Source organism: Bos indicus, chromosome 20 (genome assembly GCF_029378745.1).
Source record: "Bos indicus isolate NIAB-ARS_2022 breed Sahiwal x Tharparkar chromosome 20, NIAB-ARS_B.indTharparkar_mat_pri_1.0, whole genome shotgun sequence".
Lineage (NCBI taxonomy): Eukaryota > Metazoa > Chordata > Mammalia > Artiodactyla > Bovidae > Bos > Bos indicus.
Window position 1 is genome coordinate 31,834,781 of NC_091779.1, and position 25,583 is coordinate 31,860,363.

Below are 25,583 nucleotides of genomic sequence, written 5' to 3' on the forward strand. Positions count from 1 at the left end.
GTGCTGCACTCAATATGCCAGCAAATATGTAAAACTTACCAGTGGCCACAAGACTGGAAAAGGTCAATTTTCATTCCAATCCCAAAGAAAGGCAATGCCAAAGAATATTCAAACTACTGCACAATTGCACTCATTTCACATGCTAGCAAAGTAATGCTCAAAATTCTCCAAGCCAGGCTTCAATGGTACATGAACTGAGAACTTCCAGATGTTCAAGCTGGATTTAGAAAAGGCAGATGAACCAGAGATCAAATTGCCAACATCGGTTGGATCATATAAAAGGCAAGAGAGTTCAGAAAAAAACTCTACTTCTGTTTTATTGACTACGCTAAAGTCTTTGACTGTGTGGCTCACAACAAACTGTGGAAAAGTCTTAAAGAGATGGGAATACCAGACCACCTTACCTGGCTGCTTTGAAACCTGTATGCAGGTCAAGAAGCAACAGTTAGAACTGGACATGGAACACTGGACTGGTTCCAAATTGGGAAACAGTACGTTAAGGCTGTATATTATCACCCTGCTTATTTAACTTATATGCAGAGTACATCATGCGGCATGCTGGGCTGGATGAAGCACAAGCTGGAATCAAAATTGCCGGGAGAAATATCAAAACCTCAGATATGCAGATGACACCACCCTAATGGCAGAAAGCAAAGAGGAAGTAAAGAGCCTCTTGATGAGAGTGAAAGAGGAGAGTGGAAAAAGCTGGTTTAAAACAACATCCACTTTCACCATTACTATTCAACATACTTTTGGAAGTTTTGGCCACAGCAATCAGAGCAGAAAAAGAAATAAAAGGAATCCAAATTGGAAAAGAAGAAGTAAAACTCTCACTATTTGCAGATGACATGATCCTCTATATAGAAAACCCTAAAGACTCCACCAGAAAATTACTAGAACTAATCAATGACTATAGTAAAGTTGCAGGATATAAAATCAACACACAGAAATCCCTTGCATTCCTATACACTAATAATGAGAAAACAGAAAGAGAAATTAAGGAAACAATTCCATTCACCATTGCAACGGAAAGAATAAAATACTTAGGAATATATCTACCTAAAGAAACTAAAGACCTATATATAGAAAACTATAAAACACTGGTGAAAGAAATCAAAGAGGACACTAATAGATGGAGAAATATACCATGTTCATGGATTGGAAGAATCAATATAGTGAAAATGAGTATACTACCCAAAGCAATTTATAGATTCAATGCAATCCCTATCAAGCTACCAACGGTATTCTTCACAGAGCTAGAACAAATAATTTCACAATTTGTATGGAAATACAAAAAACCTCGAATAGCCCAAGCGATCTTGAGAAAGAAGAATGGAACTGGAGGAATCAACCTACCTGACTTCAGGCTCTACTACAAAGCCACAGTTATCAAGACAGTATGGTACTGGCACAAAGACAGAAATATAGATCAATGGAACAAAATAGAAAGCCCAGAGATAAATCCACGCACATATGGACACCTTATCTTTGACAAAGGAGGCAAGAATATACAATGGATTAAAGACAATCTCTTTAACAAGTGGTGCTGGGAAATCTGGTCAACCACTTGTAAAAGAATGAAACTAGACCACTTTCTAACACCATACCCAAAAATAAACTCAAAATGGATAAGAGATCTAAACTTAAGACCAGAAACTATAAAACTCCTAGAGGAGAACATAGGCAAAACACTCTCTGACATACATGACAGCAGGATCCTCTATGACCCACCTCCCAGAATATTGGAAATAAAAACAAAAATAAACAAATGGGACCTAATTAAACTTAAAAGTTTCTGCACATCAAAGGAAACTATTAGCAAGGTGAAAAGACAGCCTTCAGAATGGGAGAAAATAATAGCAAATGAAGCAACTGATAAACAACTAATCTCAAAAATATACAAGCAACTCCTACAGCTCAACTCCAGAAAAATAAATGACCCAATCAAAAAATGGGCCAAAGAACTAAATAGACATTTCTCCAAAGAAGACATACAGATGGCTAACAAACACATGAAAAGATGCTCAACATCACTCTATCAGAGAAATGCAAATCAAAACCACTATGAGGTACCATTTCACACCAGTCAGAATGGCTGCAATCCAAAAGTCTATAAGTAATAAATGCTGGAGAGGGTGTGGAGAAAAGGGAACCCTCTTACACTGTTGGTGGGAATGCAAACTAGTACAGCCACTATGGAGAAGAGTGTGGAGATTCCTTGAAAAACTGGAAATAGAACTGCCTTATGATCCAGCAATCCCACTGCTGGGCATACACACTGAGGAAACCAGAAGGGAAAGAGACACATGTACCCCAATGTTCATCGCAGCACTGTTTATAATAGCCAGGACATGGAAGCAACCTAGATGTCCATCAGCAGATGAATGGATAAGAAAGCTGTGGTACATATACACAATGGAGTATTACTCAGCCATTAAAAAGAATACATTTGAAGCAGTTCTAATGAGGTGGATGAAACTGGAGCCTATTATACAGAGTGAAGTAAGCCAGAAAGAAAAACACCAATACAGTATACTAACGCATATATATGGAATTTAGAAAGATGGTAACAATAACCCTGTGTACGAGACAGCAAAAGAGACACTGATGTATAGAACAGTCTTATGGACTCTATGGGAGAGGGAGAGGGTGGGAAGATTTGGGAGAATGGCATTGAAACATGTAAAATATCATGTATGAAACGAGTTGCCAGTCCAGGTTCAATGCATGATACTGGATGCTTGGGGCTAGTGCACTGGGACGACCCAGAGGGATGGTATGGGGAGGGAGGAGGGTTCAGGATGGGGAACACATGTATACCTGTGGCAGATTCATTTTGATATTTGGCAAAACTAATACAATTTTGTAAAGTTAAAAAAAAAAAAAAAAAGAATGTCCAATCACAAACGGCCAACTATGCTTTCCCAAAGAAAGCCACCACTTAAACTGTAGCCCCATCAAGTAATTTCTTTCTTTGCCTCTGAGGTCGCTCTATAAAAGCCCTTCTCCAGCTCGTCTTCAGAGCTTTTCTGACCAAATTCAGTTCAGCATTGAAGAATTCAAACTGATGCTCAAATAAACTCTTGAAATTAAAAAAAAAAAACAAAAAAACTCAACATTCAAAAGACTACGATCATGGCATTCCAGCCCCATCATCACTTCATGGCAAATAGATGGGGAAACAATGGAAACAGTGACAGACTTTATTTTATTGGGCTCCAAAAGCACTGGAAATGGTGACTGCAGCCATGAAATTAAAAGACGCTTGCTCCTTGGAAGAAAAGCTATGACAAACCCAGACAGCATATTAAAAAGCAGAGACATTACTTTGCCAACAAAGGTCTGTATAGTCAAAGCTATGGTTTTTCCAGTAGTCATGTATGGATGTGACAGTTGGACTATAAAGAAAGCTGAGCACTGAAAAATTAATGCTTTTGAACTGTGGTGTTGGAGAAGACTCTTGAGAATCCCTTGGGCTGCAAGGAGATCAAGTCAGTCAATCCTAAAGAAAATCAATCCTGATTATTCATTGGAAAGACTGATGTTGAAACTGAAGCTCCGATCCTTGGGTCACCTGATGCAAAGAGCTGACTCATTGGAAAAGACCCTGATGCTGGGGAAGATTGAAGGCAGGAGGAGAAGGGGATGACAGAGGATGAGATGGTTGGATGGCATCACTGACTAGATGGACATGAGTTTGAGCAAGCTCCAGGAGATGGTGAAGGACAAGGAAGCCTGGCGTATCAGCCTTGCAGGGGTAAAAGTTCATTTGGTGCCCAAGCATCTCATCCTTGTGTGCCCTTTGGGGTATGTTTGAGAGACCTCTCACACCAGGGGAGTAAGGCCCGTCCTGGTTGTTAATTCAACGTATTTATTTGCAAATTAAGCACCCGGCTCTGCATTAAAAATGGAATATAGCATATCAATAATCATAGGCAGTAAAAAAAAAATGCTTTTGTAGCCCAGGAACTGGAATTCTATAGTATTTTAAATTATTCTCATACTACAATAATAAGAATAGCAGCTATTACTCATTCAGTACTTACTATGCTTGTCACCAAGCACTGTGATAAGGCTTTTTCATGCATTAGTTAATAGAATCCTCCCAAGAAGCCATGGGGCAAGCTCTGTTATCTTCATTTTGCGTATGAGGTGGCTGAATTGTGGACAGAATGACTAATCTGTCCAGTACTACTCTGGAGCAAAGGCTGGAGCCAGGCTGAAATATAGGATGGTTGGCCCTAAGCTCTCTCCCTTCACTGACTGCTGCCCCTTCCTTTAGTTTCCTGGCTCCTCCGGGGGATCAATAGCACCATCCTGGGACTGATGACCACCACTTAATCGGGTCTCCACTAACCTTGCCTCTTGGTTTAGGCCTTCCCTGAGGGTTGGGTGGACGAGAGAAGATGATAGAGAGTTTGAGCCTAGGCTTTTAAAGAGCATAAAGGTGCAACATGAGAATATACAGAAATGCAAATCATACCAAGTGAGGGGCAAGCAATAAGTGACTTGGATGGTGATTACACTGAAAGATCTTTGTCTTCACTCTTCTTTAATGGAATACCCGTAAAAATGGAAAAGAGAAGTATCACAGTCCCTTATCGAAGATAATGAATTTAACAGAGACAAAGTCGACTTTCTACATAGGAACCAAACCATCTTACACATATCTTAAAAACAAAAACCCTATGGCTTTGCACCACAGAGGAAGTCGGCTGGGCTGTGGCCTTCAAGGCTTGTCTCGGTCTGGTCCCATCTAACCCTCTGACTTCTCCCCGCATCACTCTCCTTGTCTTCCACCTTGTCCTAGCCAGCCTCCTGCGTTCCTCCAACCTGCCATGTCAGCCAATTGCAGTTTCCTCTGTCTGTGCAGTCTTTCCTTCAGATAGTCACATGGCCTCTCTCACCTATTTTATGTCTCTGCTCTCAGGTACCATAGAGGGGTCTCTGAAGACCTCATTTAAGGTATCACCTGGGCTCTCAACAGGCACACACACTCATGCATGCTCACTTTCACATGTTTACTCTCCCATATGCTCCCATTTACAGATACACTCATGCGCATCCATACACACCCAACACGTTTACACATACTCACACATGCATACTCACCTGCTTTCCCACATTCATGCACAGTCACACTATACCCACTATTACACACTGACGTTCATGCACCCACACGTGCTCACTCATACTCACACACTCATCCTCAGATGCTCTCATGCACATGCAGATATTTAACTTATATGCAGAGTACATCATGAGAAAAGCTGGACTGGAAGAAGCACAAGCTGGAATCAAGATTGCCGGGAGAAATATCAATAACCTCAGATATGCAGATGACACCACCCTTATGGCAGAAAGTGAAGAGGAACTCAAAAGCCTCTTGATGAAAGTGAAAGAGGAGAGTGAAAAAGTTGGCTTAAAGCTCAACATTCAGAAAATGAAGATCATGGCATCCGTTCCCATCACTTCATGGGAAATAGATGGGGAAACAGTGGAAACAGTGTCAGACTTTATTTTTGGGGGCTCCAAAATCACTGCAGATGGTGACTGCAGCCATGAAATTAAAAGATGCTTACTCTTTGGAAGGAAAGTTATGACCAACCTAGATAGCATATTCAAAAGCAGAGACATTACTTTGCCAACAAAGGTCCGTCTAATCAAGGCTATGGTTTTTCCTGTGGTCATGTATGGATGTGAGAGTTGGACTGTGAAGAAGGCTGAATGCGGAAGAATTGATGCTTTTGAAGTGTGGTGTTGGAGAAGACTCTTGAGAGTCCCTTGGACTGCAAGGAGATCCAACCAGTCCATTCTGAAGGACATCAGCCCTGGGATTTCTTTGGAAGGAATGATGCTGAAGCTGAAACTCCAGAACTTTGGCCACCTCATGCGAAGAGTTGACTCATTGGAAAAGACTGTGATGCTGAGAGGGATTGGGGGCAGGAAGAGAAGGGGACAACAGAGAATGAGATGGCTGGATGGCATCACTGACTTGATGGACATGAGTCTGAGTGAACTCCGGGAGTTGGTGATGGACAGGGAGGCCTGGCGTGCTTCGATTCATGGGGTCGCATAGAGTCGGACATGACTGAGCGACTGAACTGAACTGAGCTGAACATTCTTCCTGGCTTTACTTTTCTCAGTAACCCATATACCAGTTGAAATTTAATTTTTTAATTTTTAAAATTTTTGTCTGTCTTTCCTCACTGGAAATTAATCTTCAGGAGGACAGGGACTTTTTGTCATCACTGCCATATTTCCAGCATCTAAAATAGTACCCAACATATAGTAAGGGCTTAACTAATATATTTAAATGAACGAATGGGTGAATGCATTTAGATCACCAAAGAAGATTATTTCCATTCCCACCACTGCATGACACTCAATGGATTTTCATCAGAAAATTCATGGACAGAAATCAGAAAAGCATGAAGCCCATACCTTCTGATATAGAACATCTGTACAGATCCTGGGCTCTGTAAACTGTGATTAGCCCCATCTGTCCAGTGACATGAGAAAGTCTCCAGTTCAGGTGAACGGCACTTGGTGAATTTAGGATTCCCAGAAGAATCTGCAGAGTAAAAAGAGAAGACAAGTCATGAAATCAGGAGGGTAATGGATGGTCCTAATGAGACACACATTTAAAGTGATCAAGAGCAACCACTTCTAGAAATGCTGTTTCTCTGGGCCATAGCTTCAGAGCTGTTGTCAGTTATTTCTCTTAGCCCTTGATTCCAGGAACAAACCATTTTGTCTTTATTTCCAACATTATTTCTTGGGGTGGGGGATGCTGTTTAAGAAACCAGAGTTAGAGATGAGGACTTGGGCACAAGTAGGAGAAGGCAATGGCACCCCACTCCGGTACTCTTGCCTGGAAAATCCCATGGACGGAGGAGTCTGGTAGGCTCCAGTCCATGGGGTCGCTACGAGTTGGACATGACTGAGCGACTTCACTTTCACTTTTCACTTTCATGCACTGGAGAAGGAAATGGCAACCCACTCCAGTGTTCTTGCCTGGAGAATCCCAGGGACAGAGGAGCCTGGTGGGCTGCTGTCTATGGGGTCACACAGATTCGGACATGACTGAAGCGACTTAGCAGCAGAAGCAGCAGCAGTTTACTAGGAGGGTGACTCCGGTAAAGGAAGAGAGGGATGTGGGGAGCAGAGAACAGCTAATACGGTGTGTGCTATTCAGCTCGTTCCCATAGTGGCCGGCGGGGGCAACCCCACAGAGGTCCCTCTGAGAAGCTGTCAGAGTGTGCCTTCCTGGTATCCTTGTCTGGAAGACCAGGGTGTTATATGCCAACTCCTACCTCCCAAGGCTGAGGGCTGTCCAGGAGGTACAAATGCCCACGAACTTCTAGGCTGCACCTGCACATGGGTCGAGGGTCCTTGCTAGACTTCTTAGAAACCTTGACAGGCACCTGAAATGTGCCCAGTGATATGCATGGTGGCAGCTGACCACCATGGATGACTGTCTTGGCACCAGGTGGACCCAAGGGATGTCGTGTGGGGACCACAGCATTCATCACAGAGCCTTTTCTCTTTTTACCAATTTTTGATGAAAAGTTACGTTTGCCTTCTTTTAAAAGATTCAGCCAGTAAACTTATTAAATAGATACCTACTTTAAATAACTTATGCATACATATGTATCAATTCTAACATGGGAAGTGGAGAAAGCCACCTAGATGTGAGGATATTAGCAGACTCCTCTGCATCTATAAAATCTGCAGTAGGTCTGAGGCAAAACAAATTTTTGTGTATCAGTTTTAATTCTTTTTCTGATTTCCATAGCCATTTTGAAGATGGTGGTCAGTATTAATTAACTGAAGCATAGGAGCTTGTATGATCTGTTGCAAATGAAAAAAGTGTGTGTTTTGTTAGCCAAACACTTTATTATACAGTAGAGTTGCTGGAAAAGTTCTTTTTCTATTAGCTGATGCACTGGAAGCGTTATTTTTAGATCCTTCCAGAAAATAAGTGCTAAATAAACCACATTTAAGCCACAACTAACATGTTTTAGGGTTTCCCAGGTGGCTCACTGGTAAAGAATATGCCTGCCAATGTAGGACACGTGGGTTTGATCCCTGGGTGGGGCAGATCCTCTGGACACGGGAATGGCTACCCACTCCAGTATTCTTGCCTGGAGAATCCCAGGGACAGAGAAGCCTTGTGGACCACAGTCCACAGGATTGCAAAGAGTTGGACATGACTTAGTGACTTAACATCAACAACAATAAACATGTTTTAATACCTGCAATGTTGAGGAAGGAATGCACATTCTGACTGCTCTTTTGCACAGAATGTGAGGAGAGGAAATACACCAGATTTCAATTTGAGAGATCTGTGATCTAGTCTCAGCTCTGACAATATTTAGCCTTGAACTTCCCAAGTCATTTGGGCCTCAACTTCCTCAATAGAGAGGCTGGAATAGATGAACTCTTTCTTAAACTTTATGACGTCACTTTTACAGTTAAGTGACATGTGCTGTGCTGTGCTTAGTTGCTCAGTTGTGTCTGATTCTTTGCGACCCCGTGAACTGCAGCCCGCGAGGCTCCTCTGTCCATGGGGATTCTCCAGGCAAGAATACTGGAGTGGGTTGCCATACCCTCCTCAAGGGGATCCTCCCAACCCAGGGATCGAACCCATGTTTCCCACATTGCAGGCAGATTCTTTACCATCTGAGCCACCAGGGAAGCCCATGAATACTGGAGTGGGCAGCCTATCCCTTCTCCAGGGGATCTTCCCGACTCAGGAATTGAACTGGGGTCTCCTGCATTGCAGGCTGATTCTTTACTAGCTAAGTCACCCGGAAAGCCCTTAAGTGACATAAACAGCTGTTAATAACAATGCACATGATCAAAATATAATTTTGGCATTTGAGCCGAAACTGCCAGAGAACACCAAATGCAAACACCATTCAGGTTCCTATAGCCTCTGTGCAATAAGCCTGCCACATACTGGTAAAAAGAATAAATCCAATCAGAAAACTTGAAACATGAAGGAAAAAAATTGCTAGCTTGAGGGAAAAGAACTTGAAAGAATTAATTTGAAACACATTTTGCTTGCTTCAACTTACTGTTCCTGATTATTCTGTTTCCTTTTAACTCCAGATGTATAGAAAGCCCCCATATTATCTTCCATTTTAAGTAAGAAATAGGAAATTCATAGTTGTGGTGCTAATGTGATGAAATAACATGCCCACAGAGGAATCCTGCTGTAGACGCAGTGCAGCAAAGCTACTTTTTTGGTCTTTTTTTAAATGTCTGTCTTTCATTGCCTGTCTTCCTTTCCCTGCCTTCCTTTTTTTTTTTTTTCTTCCTTCTTCCTTGCAGCCTCTTCCTTGCCTTCCTTCTTTCCTTTCTTTTATGGGTGGGTGTGTGCTGTTAGGTGCTGTGGCCCCATGGATCCCAGGCTCCTGTTATCCACAACCTTAAGTATGTTCTCCCCTTGAGCAACTTGCTTGAATCTGTGGAATATAACAGCATTGAGGGGATATCGCATCTGGGATTAGAATACAAAAGACTGTGACTTCTGTCTTGCTGGCTGGCTGAGTCTCTTGCCGGTTTTGCTGAAGCAAGCTGCCATGGTGGTGAGAACTACACAGCAAAGAACTGAGGGTGGCCTCTGGTCCACAATTAGCAAGAAGTTGAGGCCCTCAGTCTAACAACCCTTCAAGAGCTGAATCCTGGGAAACAATTGCTCAGTGAGTGTGGAAACCGATCCTTCCCCAGTCCACACCACAGATGAGACCACAGCCCTTGCTGGCACTTTGAGTACAGCCCTGTGAGAGAATCTGAAGCAGGCCCACCTGCTAAGTCCATGTGGAGGAAGGATAGGGAAAAATACTAACCATAGTAAATGTTTGAATGTTGTTGATATATAAGGAATAAATCTAATATATTGGGCTTCTCTGGTGGCTCAGATGGTAAAGAATCCGCCTGCAATGCAGGAGACCTGGGTTCAATTTCTAGGTTGGGAAGATCCCCTGGAGGAGGGCATGGCACTCCCCTCCAGTATTCTTGCTTGGAGAATCCCCATGGACAGAGGAGCCTCGCAGGCTACAGTCCATGGGGTTGCAAGGAGTCACTGAGCACATCAGAACTTCAAAGAACCATTTAAGAATGACATAAGTCACAAATAGAATATGTCACCATGAGCATAGGAAAGGGGGTAAATTCCCTTTTGGAGGCAAGAAGAACTGCAGTATAGCTGGCTGCTTCTCTTTTTCTTAGTTTCCTCCTGCTTCAGCTGTTACCACTATGGTTGAAGACATTCAGCATTCCTAAGTCCAGTTCCTTAGAGTCATACTGAGCTTTTCCAAATCTGAGAGGTACTGGCCTAACCTTAAAATGAGCACCTATTAGATCTAAAAATCCCAGTAGAAACTTGTTCTGTGTTTCACTATGAAGACGACCAATGGTTATGATACTCTCTGAGTTCCTCTTTGATGAGCCACATACAGTCATTTCTAAAGTAGAAATACTTCTTACCTGTTCGTGATTTTTTTTTTTTTTAGTATAGCCCTAAAGACAGTGTAGTACACTATCCATTTACAGCATCTCTTAATGTTGCAATGGACAGGAGAAACCACCTTTGACCCTTAGTGAGAAATTCTCACTAAGACAAATGACTATTTCAACTCAAGTGGTCCTGCCTCCTGAAGAAATGTTAGTATTAACAATGCTCAAGATTCAAAAATATTAATAATACATTTGGGATTCATTTTTATTCTCTTTGGAGTTCCATTTTGAAAATAACTGTAATGACATACTTATTTTAGTTATTATTACTAGTTTACATACATCATGCTATATATTACATCATGTTGATAATATCATGCTTATATAATCTCCTTTAACACTAATAACAGCTCTAGAAGGCAGGTACTATTTATACTTAGAAATGGGTAAAACTGGAGTTCAGAGAAGTGAGCTGCCCATATTTATATTACTGTTGTATGCAGATGGGATTAAAACACAAATCTATGTGATTTTATCTAAACTCTTGGTACTAGCAAAAAATAGTAGCTTTTTTTGTTAGATAATTCTCTTTTGCTTCTCAAAAATCCCCAGAAAGGAAAGATGATAAGCAAACAGACGTGCTCTAACTAAACTCTCGGTTATCTGTAACCTGGCAGCCCTAAGAGCAGGATTTCCTAACTGTGGCTGCACATCAGAATCAACTGAGGAATTGTGAAAGATACTGATCCCTTGGTCTACTCCTAGAGGCTTGACCAAATGTAGCAGGGGTGCAGCATGGGCATTGAGATTTTTTAAAGTTCACCCATTGCTTGAAATATGCAGCCCAGGTTGAGACAGCCACTGCTGTAGAGAAACACAGCTATATGTAAGCACTGAAAAGTTGGCTTTCCATAGCGTTAGGTTCTCTGATCAGTTCTAGCACAACTACAGATGAAGAGTGTCACTTGGTGTTAGTCCTGTGAGCCAAGTTCTGGAGGGTGCTAGAAGGATATGAATGTTAATTATGGCCTCCGAAGAATATAATAATGGTTCATGAACTCTTGAAGAACTAAGAGAGATTTCAAATATATATACAAAATACTACATCTAAATGCTAAACCTGCCCAAATTTCTGGTGGACTATAAACTGGTAATAAAAATTAAAAATAAACTAGTATTCTTACTGAAATTATTACTCCAAGAAAGCTTGAAGAGAGTTTTATTACAATTCAAGTTTTGAAAAGTCGATTTATGTTCAATCCTATGATGACAGAAGGATCACAAATGGCTGGGAGGCTCTGCTGGTTGCCCCACATCGCCTTTGACAGTGACCATGACTGACTCTTCAGCCAGACTGGCCGGGCCCCCTTCCCTGCCCAGGGGCTCTCCCTTTGGAGGAAGACAATCTTCCGGGGCAGGACACAGACATCAAGCAGCTGCTGCCACTGAAATAGTCATTTGCCTTCTTCCCCTCTCTCACCAGTCACACTCTCCCATCCTCAACTCATGACAAAACAGAAACAAAAGCCAAATGAAATCACATACAAGTGCCCAATGTGTGCTTGAGGGTTCAGGGTTAGAAGAGAAGGAAGAAGAGGAGCAATTGAAGTGGGAGGGGAAGGCTAGAAGGAAAGGGGCTTTTGGAAGGAAAGGACAACGTTCTTCCTGGAGCACCAGGTCATGGAGGGGAAGGCAGGCACACTGCAGCCACGTGCCCTTCAATGTACAACCTCCCCTATAGCCTGTCATGTGGACCATCTGCTGTCAACAGTCCTGGACACTTGTTATCACTGCTGAAAGGGGGCTGGGGACTCAGTATCTTGTGAAGAGACAACCTTGCTCTCTGACCAAAGCATAACTGAGCGCAGACAGTTGACAGCTGCCTTTTGAATTGGGTGGCATAGACAGTAAGGAAAGAAAACAAAGGCCGTTGATATGATTAAGAATGAAAACTTGCAAAGGCATACAAAAGACAATTTTATAGAACAGACAAATGAACTTCATAAGTAAATAAGTGGAATGGGCTAGGTGGTTGAGTTGTGTTTCTAAAATGTTACCTTTTATTTTTTTGTAAAGCATAAATATTTGCTGGTCTTCCTGGGGACTAGGTTCTGGACTGGGGGGCACTGTATTTTGCACACACTTGTAAACACTTAGGTGGAGGGAAAAGAACGCCTTGCCCAGCTTTCTGGAGTCTTCCCTTTTGAACCTCTGCTTTGAGGCCATGCATCCTTGGTGGCTCAGATGGTAAAGAATCTGCCCACAATGCATTAGACCTGGGTCTGATCCCTGGGTTGGGAAGATCCCCTGGAGAAGGGAATGGCTACCCGGTACTCCAGTATTCTGGCCTGGAGAATTCCATGGACTGTACAGTCCATGGGGTCACAAAGAGTCAGACACAACAGAGAGAATTTCACTTCACTTCATCCTCCAAAGTACACGTTATTTTCAAAGCACTCACCTATTTGAAGAGCTTCAGAAATTCAGTGATTTCTCCACCCTAGAGCATCTTAAACCCTTTACTAAATAAATGTCTTGTCTTTGATGGATGCTAGCCTGTCAAAATGTGGTAAAAGAAGTCTGTAAACTTCTTGGTTGATCACTATTGTTAAGTAAGTAAGCTGCCTTAGAGATAAAATGGGCTTCCAAGGTGGTGCTAGTGGTAAGGAACCTGCCTGCCAATGCAGGAAATTCAAGAGACACAAGTTTGATCCCTGGGTTGGGAAGATCTCCTGGAGAAGGAAATGGCATCCCACTCCAGTATTGCCCGGAAAATTCCATGGGCAGAGGAGCCTGGTGGACTACAGTCCAAGGAGCTGAAAGGAGTTGGACACAACTGAGCACATAGATAATCTAGTGTCAAAGAACACACATTTTAAAAGTCTGGTAGGCTTTTTATAACCTACGAATTATCAAATGGTTCTGAAACTGTGACTACTCAGTTTGTATAAGCTATTGGAAAAAAATCTTTAACACTGGAAATTGGCAAAGAATCCAATAAAGTATTTTGCATTGGACAATACTAAATGTAAGGAATTCACCTTCACGCTTGACTTCCTTTATGGTTCTCTGCAGAAATGAGGAAGGCACAGCTGTAAAATCTTCTGCTTAGGCGCTTAATGGCTTAGAGTTCAGACCGAGAGTTCACAAAATTTCCCCTGAACTATTCATTTCTTTCTTTTTTATTATTTTAAATAACTCTAGTATGCTTTAAAAAATAGATTCTTGGTGCATTTAAAACACTGTAAGGTTGACTAAAACAAGGACTTAGTGAAAACATCCAGTTACTTTAAGATGAATGTCAAGTCAAGTGAACTTTACAGGGTCTTGGAACAGTATTTGCGGCACATGTGGTCTGGCAGGGAACTTAACTGGATGCGGCCCCTGTGGATAGCTCATCTGTATGGCAGTGTCAGGAAACAGAGCTATGCATGCAGGACTGTTAGCGTTTAAGCCTCTATCTTTTCACAAAGTTTGTTTTGTTGTTTTATTTAATTTTCATGGAACAGTTTCATTATCAAATGTATTTACTTCCCTTCTGAAACCGTTGTGGTTGAACATAATTAATCCTAGTTTTGAATATTCAGGGTAATTAATTAATCATTCTTCTCCCCTTTCCTTTCTTCTCCATGGCATTTATTCAGTGTATTTAGCTTACTCATTGCTTTCCCTGGTGGCTCAGACAGTAAAGAATCTGCCTGAAGTGCGAGAGACCCAGGTTCAATCCCTGGGTTGGGAAGATCCCTGGAGAAGGGAATGACAACCCACTCCAGTATTCTTGCCTAGAAAATTCCATGGACAAAGGAGCCTGGTGGGCTACAGTCCATGGGGTTGCGAAGAGTCGGACACGACTGAGCAACTCACACACACACATACACAGTACTTTCCCATTATTTCACTCAATTCTCTAGGACAGAATGGTCACACACTTTCCTATCTAAGACTTTCTCTCTTCTCCCATCAATTCTCTTAAAATTGAGTGGGCAGGTGGGAGCACTATTTTCCCTGGTGTTTTTTCTCTGGCTAGGGAGAGGGATCTACCAAGGCAGTTCCAGCTGCTCCAGGTTCTAACAGTATAGCCTGCTGGAAGATGAAAGAGGAGCGTCACCTCCAAGACGCATACTTACTGCCCTGCAGGATAACTGACTTAGGAAATAGAACTGCCATAGTTTTATTATTTAAAAAAAAATTCTTATAGCATGGTTTTAATATGTCAAAGAAACAACATTAAATTTAGTAAAATTTATTTTTTGTTTGGTTGAAGCAAGGGACATCTTAGATAATATAATCAAATAATTAAAATATAAAGCAAGAGGGTGTAGAATAATTGAAACCTCCAGTAGGAATGTAAACTGGTACAGTCACTGCAGAAAAAGTTTAACAGTTCTTCACAAGTTAGACGGGGCTTCCCAGGTGGCGCTAGTGGTAAAGAACCTGCCTGCCAATGCAGGAGACGCAAGAGACGCGGGTCCAGTCCCTGAGTCAGGAAGATTCCCTGGAGGAGGGCATGGCACCCACTCCAGTATTCTTGTCTGGAAAAATTCCAGGAGACTGGTAGGCTATAGTCCATGGGGCCACAAAGAGCTGGACATGACTCAGCATACGGCATGCGTTGTTAATTTAGGCATGTCACAATATAAGGGTTTATAACTCACTGCACAGAAGACACTACTAGAGGGGGACTTCCCTGGTGGTCCAGTGGTTAAGACTTCACCTTCCAATGCTGGGGGTGTGGCTTCTATCCCTGGTCAGGGAGTTAAGATCACTCGTGGCCAAAAATCCAAAACATAAAACTGAAGCAAAATTCTAACAAATTCAATAAAGACTTTAAAATGATCCACGTCAAAAAAAAAATCTTAAGAAAAGACTACTGGATCCCCTGGCCATATGAAAATGTCCCAAGTGAAACTTAGCTGAAGCACTTGTGAATGAGGTTATCAGGTTCTTTTTAGTGAAATGATCCCAATTCCTGGAAATAGGTGGCTGGCAGAGGGGCTGTACTCAGAATTAGCACATTGTAAGCTGGAATCAAGAATGCCGGAAGAAATATCAATAACTTCAAATATGCAGATGACACCACTCTTATGGCAGAAAGTGAAGAGGAACTAAAAAGCCTCTTGATGAAAGTGAAAGAGGAGAGTGAAAAAGTTGGCTTAAAGCTTAACAGTCAGAAAACGAAGATTGTGGCATCTGGTCCCATCACTTCATGAGAAATAGATGGGGAAACAGTATCAGACTTTATTTGTTTGGGCTCCAAAATCTCTGCAGATGGTGACTGCAGCCATGAAATAAAAAGACGCTTACTCCTTGGAAGGAAAGTTATGACCAACGTAGATAGCATATTGAAAAGCAGAGACATTACTTTGCCAACAAAGGTCCATCTAGTCAAGGCTATGGTTTTTCCTGTAGTCATGTATGGATGTGAGAGTTGGACTGTGAAGAAGGCTGAGTGCTGAAGAATTGATGCTTTTGAAGTGTGGTGTTGGAGAAGACTCTTGAGAGTCCCTTGGACTGCAAGGAGATCCAACCAGTCCATTCTGAAGGAGATCAGCCCTGGGATTTCTTTGGAAGGAATGATGCTAAAGCTGAAACTCCAATACTTTGGCCACCTCATGCAAAGAATTGACTCATTGGAAAAGACTGTGATGCTGGGAGGGATTGGGGGCAGGAGGAGAAGGGGACGACAGAGGATGAGATGGCTGGATGGCATCTCTGACTTGATGGACGTGAGTCTGAGTGAACTCCGGGAGTTGGTGATGGACAGGGAGGCCTGGAGTGCTGCGATTCATGGGGTCGCAAAGAGTCGGACACGACTGAGCGACTGAACTGAACTGATGCTGGAATCTGGGGAATTAAAAATAATTACTGATGCTGTGTTCTACTCTTTGAGATTCTACTTTAACTGATAATACATGGAATCACCAATTTAGTTATCTGGCTATTGGATTTTTAAAAGCTCCTCAGCGATTTTAAAGGACAGAAGGATTCAAGAACCACTGACTTATATCATCTTTTCCCTTCTGAGTCCAGAAGACATCCTGCTTGTTCCCACCACTGGAGCCTCTTGTCTGGTTCTCACAGACAAGTTCTTTGCCAGGAATGGGAGGGGAAAGTACATGTGGGTATATTCTCATCCAAGCCTAAAAGTATAGCCATGCTTTGCCAAAGTCAAAACTCTTGTCACTGAAAAACACAAACCTCCTAAAGTCTCAGGGGAACCTTCAATCGCCAGAAGAAACCAAATGATGAATGAGTCTTTATTTTCCCGTCCTTGTAATTTTGTCAAGGCCGTTTAATTCTCACTGATGATGATGTAGTCTTCTATGTAATTGCATTTCTAAGGTTTGGAGTTTCAAATGCAGTAAAACAGGGTCTTTTGTAATGAGGACACCAAAGCTTTTTAGTTTTAGGGTTACAGGCACATGCAACATGAATTCATTCAATTGTCCACTTATTCAACAATCATTGAACATCTGTTTATGTGCCAGGCTCCAGCTTAATGAGCATCACTTGCTGGAACAGTAAATGTCCAAGGATGATGGCGCAGCAGACAATTTTCTAGCAAGAGGCTGGGCCAGTTCCCTGAGAGAGATTCGCCTGGTCATTCTTTCTTCATAACTTTTGCTCTGTGGATACTTTCTCGCTTGGTATAATTTATTCCCACCACATGTTTGAATTCTGAAGTCTATATTCAGATTTTTAAAATGTTTCATGTATATATTTCTATTTCCATAAAAGAATGTCCAGTATTACAAATGCAAAGATAAATATGGTATACACAGCCATGGCTTCCAAAATATGAGAGAACATTTTTCTATAAATACTTATATACATATTTCTCAGGAACATAGCTTGTAATTCTTGTGTGTGTGTGTATATGAATTTTTAAAGGTATTTAGTGCTGCAGCAAGGCAGCTGTGTCACTCTTCATTCTTCTAAACCAAGAGCTGTCAACCAGGGTGGGTTTCCTTCCCAGTAGATGTTTGCTGGAGACCTACTGGATTGTCATGGCTGGGGGAGGGGTGACATTTTTCAGGTAGAGGCCAGAGATGCTGTGAAACACCCTACAGTGCACAGGAGACTTCCTGTGACCAGATGACAAAGAATTATCTGGTGTAAAATGACGATAATACCCTCTTCCAAACAAATAAGACTATTAACTTACAAAGTAGTTCTCCAAAATTTAAATATGTACCCAGAATGGAAAAAGCTAACACAAACATTGAATTTTTTTTTGTTTTCTCAACAATGAAAAACATCTTGCATTTTTAACTTGTTTGGGATTTTAAAGAGACTTTCATATAGACACTCTATTAGTCAAGAAGCATTTATGTGGTACCCATTATGTGTAAGGTAGTCTTTTGAGTGTTATGGGAATTATGAAAATAACATGACACATGGAGTTTGCCTTTGAAGAGCTGTAGTAGTACAGGAAATAATATGTGAGAAGTAGTTAACAATAAAAGGTAGTTCCAATAAAGATAATAATTGCTTTTAGGAAATCAAAGAATCTTGTGATGACTAATAGCTGAGGATAGAGAGACAGATGAAGTCTTCAAAGATGAATAAGGAGAGAGTGGTGAACTAATCCTAGTTTGCTGAGATGGAAAAAGATTGATGATGGTCAAGAACCAAATGCCACGAGGGACATATCTGTACATAAGGTTGGGCTTATTTGTCCTCTTTGGGTTGAATCAGAATTTGCATTCTAACAAGTTCCCAAGTTATCTGTATTATGTACATTAAAGATTGAGAAGGATTAACTTAAGGTCTCTGACTGCCAGCTAAGGGCTCTTTTAAATTAGACCGGTGGTTCTCAACGCTGGCTGCACATTTACATCACCTGGTGGTCTTTAACAACACACCTTCCAGAGATCTAATTTAATTAGATGGGGTGATGCCTATACAGTGTTAGATGTCACTTATATCTTTAAAAATATAAACACTACTCTCAATGTACAGAGGGAAAAAGACTGAAGTGCTACTTAGGCATTGGTATTTTAAAAAATGCCCCAGGTGACTCTAACATGCAAGCACGGTTGGGAACCTCTGAATTAGAACAATGAGCTTCTGTGTTAGATTAGTACAATGAATTCCTTAGCAGATATATTGAAAGGCCCCTTAAATGCCGAGTCCTGTGAAAAACACACCAAATAAGGTTAGCAAGGCAAAGCAGCATGCACTGAAATCTCCGAGATGGCAGTGTGGTGGACAGCACAAGCCCCTCTGTGGGTGATCTTCCTGGGGTCTCCCAGGAAGGCCCAGCCTTAAATTCCACTGTGTGGAGCAGAAACACATGCTCGCAGCTGTGTTTTGGGGGATTTAAAGTTGCAGTTTTAAGCATATACGGTGTTGTGAGAATGCAGCTGCCTTAACTGTGGGAGTCATGGACGTTAGTGTGAGATTCTGCGCCATAGATCCTGGGAGTAGAGCCAGCTCCGGGCTCCAGGACAGCCCTGTGTCAGTGCACACAGTAGAATGGCCACGGCTGCCTTTGTGGGAAATGACTATGTCTCAGTGGAACACATCATACCAAGCCCTGGCAGTGCTCCAGCAGCAAATTTCCTAAATCCTCGTAGTTCTTCATTTATTCACTCCTGCAGTTCTCTGTTGGAGAGATTCACATTTTTTGAGAGAGATGCTTTTCAAACTTTAGTATGAGAAATCCAAAGTTGAAATCTTGTTAAAATGCAGATTCAGTAGGTAGGACCTGAGATTTTGAACTTTTCACAAGTTTCTGGATGCTGCTTCTGGTGACCACATTCCAAGGGGCAAGAATTTAGATCTGTGTCATCCAGTATGGTAGCTGTTAGTGTCATGTTGCAATTGAGGACTTGAAATGGGGACACTGTGACCAAGATTTTGAATTTTTAATTTTATTCAATTTTAATTAATTTACATTTAAAAATGAAAGCAGTGTAAAATGTTTTTGCCTTAAATATAACTTTGTTTCAATAGGACTACATTTCATTTCTCTGAAACTTTGGCATCCCAAAGTGTGATGTAAAATACACACTGAATTTTGAAGATTATGAAAAAATAATGTAAAATATCACAATACCGTTTTATTAGGTTGATTACATGTTGAAATTATAGTATAAATATATCTTATTTAATATTCAGCTAAATAAGATATAAAAGTTAATTTTACCTGTTTTTTTTACTTTTTTAATGTGGCTAATAGAAAATTTAAGATTGTATGTGTGTGTGGGGTGGGTGGTGCTCAGTTGTGTCTGACTCTTTGCGAACCCATGGACTGTAGCCTGCCAGGCTCCTCTGTTCATGGAATTTTCCAGGCAAAAATATGGGAGTGGGCTGCCATTTTCTACTCCAGGGTATCTTCCTGACCCAGGGATTGAACCTGCATCTCTTGCTTCCTGCATTGGCAGGCAGGTTCTTTGCCATTGTGCCACCTGGAAAGCCCTCAAACTGCATATGTAGCACTCGCATTTCTATTTGACAGTACTTGCTTAGATGGTAGAACTGATTTCAAAAGAAAAAATACTTAACTAAAAAGGAAGAATTCAGAAAATTCATTGCATCAGCTTAAACATGGAAGACCTAAAAAAAGTTGCTAAACTGGCAAGCTGTATAAATTTGAGGTATAGAGCTAATACCCATTTCAACAAATCCATTCTCTCTGATCCACTGTCCTGAGAAAGCTCCAGGTTTTCACCTAGTTCATGGACACTCATGGGCCCCTCAGCAAGAGACCCAATCCAACCTTCCTGAGCGAAGCCCCTAATCGATGTTTCTTTCCTACCTTATTTCCTCTAAAACACACCTGCCTCTGTTTCCAGTCTTAGACCCTTGGTGAATAGGGGCATCACGGAGCAGCAGAAAGAGCACAGGCTTGAAGGCCAGCTGAATGTGGGTGTGAATCTCAGATGTGGAACTTGCTAGAAATATTATATTTTCCCATGTGCAAAATGAAAGCAAAATACCTATCAGGTTGCTGAAAATTAAATCAGATTATTTACATAAAGTGCCTGACATGTGACTGGTTTTCAACAAAGAACCATCACCATTATTACAGAGGACAAACTCACTAAATTTAAAATTGTATATACAGCTCTCGTATTTACTCATGTGGATTAGTTAGGTCCTCACGCCTTCATCTATTGAGTTTCCAGGCTATTTTTGAAATATAACAGGGCCTTATACATTGTAATAATTTAGTCTAAAAGTATGATTCACAATGAGACTCTGAAACACGGAAATGGTTCACATAGAAAGGTATTTGAAAAAAGTAAAAGTTGGTTGTTCAGTTGTGTCTGACTCTTTGCAACCCCAAAGACTAGCCTGCTAGGCTCTTCTGTCATGGAATTCTCTAGGAAGGAATACTAGAGTGGGAAGCCACTCCTTTCTCCATGGTATCTTCCCAACCCAGGGATCGAACCCAGGTCTCCTGCATTGCAGGCAGATTCTTTGCCATCTGAGCCGCCAGGGAAGCCCAGAAAGATATTTCAGTTCAGTTCAGTCGCTCAGTCGTGTCCGACTCTTTGTGACCCCATGAATTGCAGCATGCCAGGCCTCCCTGTCCATCACCAACTCCTGGAGTTCACTCAAACTCACGTCCATCGAGTTAGTGATGCCATCCAGCCATCTCATCCTCTGTCGTCCCCTTTTCCTCCTTCCCCCAATCCCTCCCAGCATCAGGGTCTTTTCCAATGAGTCAACTCTTTGCATGAGGTGGCCAAAGTACTGGAGTTTCAGCTTTAGCATCATTCCTTCCAAAGAACACCCAAGACTGATCTCCTTTAGAATGGACTGGTTGGATCTCCTTGCAGTCCAAGGGACTCTCAAGAGTCTTCTCCAACAACTAGGCAAATCTACTTAGAATCCACCAAAATGGAAACTACTTTCTTATTCATGTATCCAGTCAGTCTCAAATGTAAAACACATTTTTGTCAGAAGTAATGGGCTCTCTAGGTTCTATAGCAGGGTTGATACTTTAGGGCAGCTAACTCTTTATTGTGAGGGCTATCCTGAGCTTCCCAGGTGGCTGAGTGGTAAAGAATCTGCCTGCCAATGCAGGTGATGCAAGAGACACAGGTTTAATTCCTGGGTCGGGCAGATCCCCTGGAGAAGGAAATGGCAACCATTCCAGTATTGTTGTCTGGGAAGTCCCATAGACAGAGGAGCCTAGTGGGCTACAGTTCATGGTGTTGCAAAGAGTTGGACATGACTGAGCAATTACAAAACAATTCTGAGCACGGGAGGATGTTTAGCATCATTCTCTACCCACGAGATGTCAGCATCTCTGCCCTCTCCTCCAGCTGTGACCACCAAACTATTTCTAGCTAGTGCCAAATGTCCCCTGGGGGTGAGACTCACCCCTGGTAAGAACCAGTGCTCCATGGGAATGTACCACTCACTTTAGTACCTCAATTACCAACGCCCTGATTATAATGAAATTGCACTTACAATTAATAAATGGAATCATTTTTATTGTATATTGTATATATTAATGTGTAAAAGTTATTTTTGACTACCATGGACTGAACTTCTCATATGTGCTAAGTTCTTGCCCCATACTTCTCATCTCATCTTGACATCTATCTCTTCTGTGAGGAATGGTGTATGAGAGTATAATAACCTTTACTTTATAGATAAGGAAGTTTAACTTCAGTAAAGGTACAACATTTTTAGCCAAAGCACAAACCAGCAAGCAGCAAGGCTGGGGTTTGAATCCAGATTCTTTTCATTTCAAAATGTTTTTCCTCATACACTGCACTGCTGCTTTCAGTTTTATTTGGGTTTTCTCTTTATGGTAAGGTTGCTTTTTTGGCATCAGGCTCAGAGATTTATCAGCTTCTACGAGCTGTCAGATAGCATGTAGAGACTACAGCTCAGAGATTAAGTGTCCTGTACTTGGTCTGAGAAGGTCTTGTACTTCACCTTTTAACCGATGCAAATCAGAAGAGCATGCTTATGGTCAGAGTCATATGTATCCCTAACTAGCAGTGTCAAATCCCCTCATGGAAACAGGAAACTAACAACAGTCCATGCTTCTGTGAAGTTTTCAGTCTAGTTGGGGAAATAAGATGTACACATATAAAATGATCAGAAAATAAACCATTTAGGAAATACTGGAGTAGCTGTATTGATCCGTATAAAGAAAGTGAGAAGCAGTATAAATTACAATGGATCTAGGATCTTTCATAGAAAAGTTTGGATGGGAGGAGAGAAAAAATGGAGGTGCATTTTAGGAAGTTGATCATTTATAACAGATATACTTCTAAATTTGCAACAGATATTATACTTCTAAATTTGCCATTGTGAGTTAAGAGAGGCGGTTAAATGCACCTTGGTGAATATCTGCTTATCCACAGGTAGACAACATTCCATTGGGGGAACTCTCAAGAATAAAGGACATACAATCATGGCCCATATTTGCTTCTCTCTCTTCCAAGTCAGGATTTCCACTCACTTCTAACCATAACCCAAAAGACAAACAAACATATAGAAGAATTAGAGGAGCAACATTTATTACAGACATAAAAAGAGAATTCTGGGAACATGACTTTGGCAATTCTAAACAGAAGTTTATATGTAGTCACACACTCTTAGAGGTGTGACTACAGATAAACTTATACTCAGCGAGGCCCACCATTTCACTCAGCTGAAGAATATAATGTTAAAAGAGAGAGAAATGAATTGGCCAAGGTTACACAGCTGGTAAGAAGCGAGGCTACGTGCTCCACTGCCTCCACGAAGGGACAATCACGGGCACTAAACATGCCGACCTGATGATCATTATGGACTTACTTCACATCTGACAACCTCTAATGCCTCACCAAATTTCAAAGTGTCACATTTATAGAGTGAACCAAGCTAAATCCTGAGCCCTAGACTCTATGACAATATTAAACCATGTCTTGGATCCCTGTTTTTAGAAAAAACAGGCCACAATTAGGCACTTCGAAAGCTTTTAAGAAACCCAGATGAAGTATTTTAAGTACTAACATTCAACCACGTAATGAGTCCAGAATTCCATGCATAATTAACCTATTTTTATTACACTAGATGGCAGCAAATAGGTATCTAGGTATATAGTCAGTTAACTAGGAAATTGAAAACAAAAGGAAACTACACACAGATTGTAGTTCATACAATATTCACTGAATAAAGTGGAAGTTCACAAGTATTAATCTCTTGCATGCTCTCAAACATTCTTTAAGTGGTGGTTCTTGTGTTTTTTACTGAGATTCCTTCTTATGTATGGTAGGGTGCTAAAAATTGTGGTGGATTGTTGCAGTGTTGAACTGTAGAATCATTGGCTCTTGGCAGGTAGGGCAATATTTTATTTATTTACAGAATCTTTTCTCTGGCTACCAGAGGATAGGGGATGTGCAGTAGTGAGAAGACAGGTCTGGGAAGAGATGTTGCAGGATGTGACTCTTACGATGCACAGGGTGGAAATGTGTATTAACAAAAGCAGGCTCTAAATACTGGCAGGTATTTAGAAAAATCAGAGGCTACCTAATCACCAAAAGGACTGAAGGACTGTCTAAGTCATCGTCTTCAAAATGGACTGTGTAAAATGATCCACTGGGAATGAAAAGAACACACTAAAGCTTTTGTTAACATATGTTGTTTATTTAACATAGAAATTAAGGTCTACTAATAATGAACATGGAGAGTCACAGGGAGCCTTCATTCAGCTTGTGTCAGAGTCACACACCACATTTGGCACAAGAAGGGTTCTGCGGGAAGGATGGGGAGGCACAGTTTAGAGAGTTGGTGAGTAGTTCCTTCACTTGTCTCTTTTTTTTAACATGTTAGGGCATTTTTAAAAATAGGTTCTACATGGCTGATTTAATGGCTAAACAGATTAAACTGATATTATGGTGGTTTAGCTAATCATAACATAGGAAATAAATGATTTAAAAATATTCATGCAATGATATCATTTATATGTGGAATCTAAAATATGGCATAAATGAACCTCCCTGCAAAACAGACTCGGAGACGTGGAGATCGGACTTGTGGTTGCCGAGGAGGAGAGCGGGAGGGAGAGGGATGCACCAGGAGTGTGGGTTTGGTGGATGCAAACTGTTACGTATAGAATGGAAGAACAACAAGGTCCTAATGTACAGCATGGGGACTATATTCAATATCCTGGGCTAAACCATAATGGAGAAGAATATAAAAAAAAGTGTATATATGTGTATAACTGAATCACTTTTCTGTACTGCAGAGATTGGCACAACATTGTAAATCAACCATACTTCAATTAAAAAAACTGAGGAAAAATATTCAAGTAAAGAAATCTATTATTGAAAGTAATTCTAATGATGCCAGCCCAAGTCAACAATAAGGCACTGGCCTCGCTGATGCTTTTCTTACCCGTAGAATAGCTTTATCCAAATCTGATAGGAAGCTGATTTCCAAAAGGGGAAATTATCCTAAAGACGATTTGAAATATAGATTGACATCTTCTACAACTACTCTTCATTTTTGTTAACATCTAACTTGATATATCTTATTCTTTTCAGATATGAGACTGAGATTGTAATTAATGCAAAGTAATGAAATAAATGTAGCACAGATCCAACCTTTCAAACTGTGTTTCCTAAATTGTTAAATGAAAACTTCTTTCTCCAAAAGAAGTAAACTTCAAACACACTGCAGGAAGTATTTTGTTTTATCAAACACGGGACTATTTTATAATGTTGTTGGTTCAACTTAAGACTTTAAAATGTATATTTTTATGAACATTCTGTAACAAAATATATTAGAACACTGCACATAAATTATAAATATGGAAGCATATATTTTGTGAGTTTTAAAAAAATTTTACTAAATATTGGGATATAGAATCCAAACTTCAGTGACCTATGACTGAGCATAATCCCTTTACAGATGAATGAGCCAAATGAGGTCCAGAGGCTTACAGACTACTAAGGTCAATACAGAACATTAATTTTTAAATTCTTTAGACTCTATTGGTTTCTATTTGCATTCATCCCCTTTTCAGGCTTAACTTATAAGGTATACATTTAGGTACACAGGTCCAGGGCAGACCACTAGACCTTATCCTCCTACAACTCTCCAAATGCCTTTATCCTTAAAGAATTATTGTTGGAAGCACAAAGGTGCAAGGAATAGTA

General features: G+C 41.0%; 1 protein-coding gene across 7 annotated transcripts in view; it reads right to left on the reverse strand.

Moving 5' to 3' along the window:
• The window catches only part of GHR (growth hormone receptor), a 311,385-nt gene that overhangs the window by 37,341 nt on the left and 248,461 nt on the right, over positions 1-25,583 (reverse strand). For all 7 annotated transcript variants that reach the window (XM_070774715.1, XM_019982777.2, XM_070774714.1 and 4 more), the window contains one exon: positions 6,445-6,574. In XM_070774715.1, the coding sequence (XP_070630816.1) occupies positions 6,445-6,574 (130 nt within the window). The remainder of the gene's footprint in view (positions 1-6,444; positions 6,575-25,583) is intronic.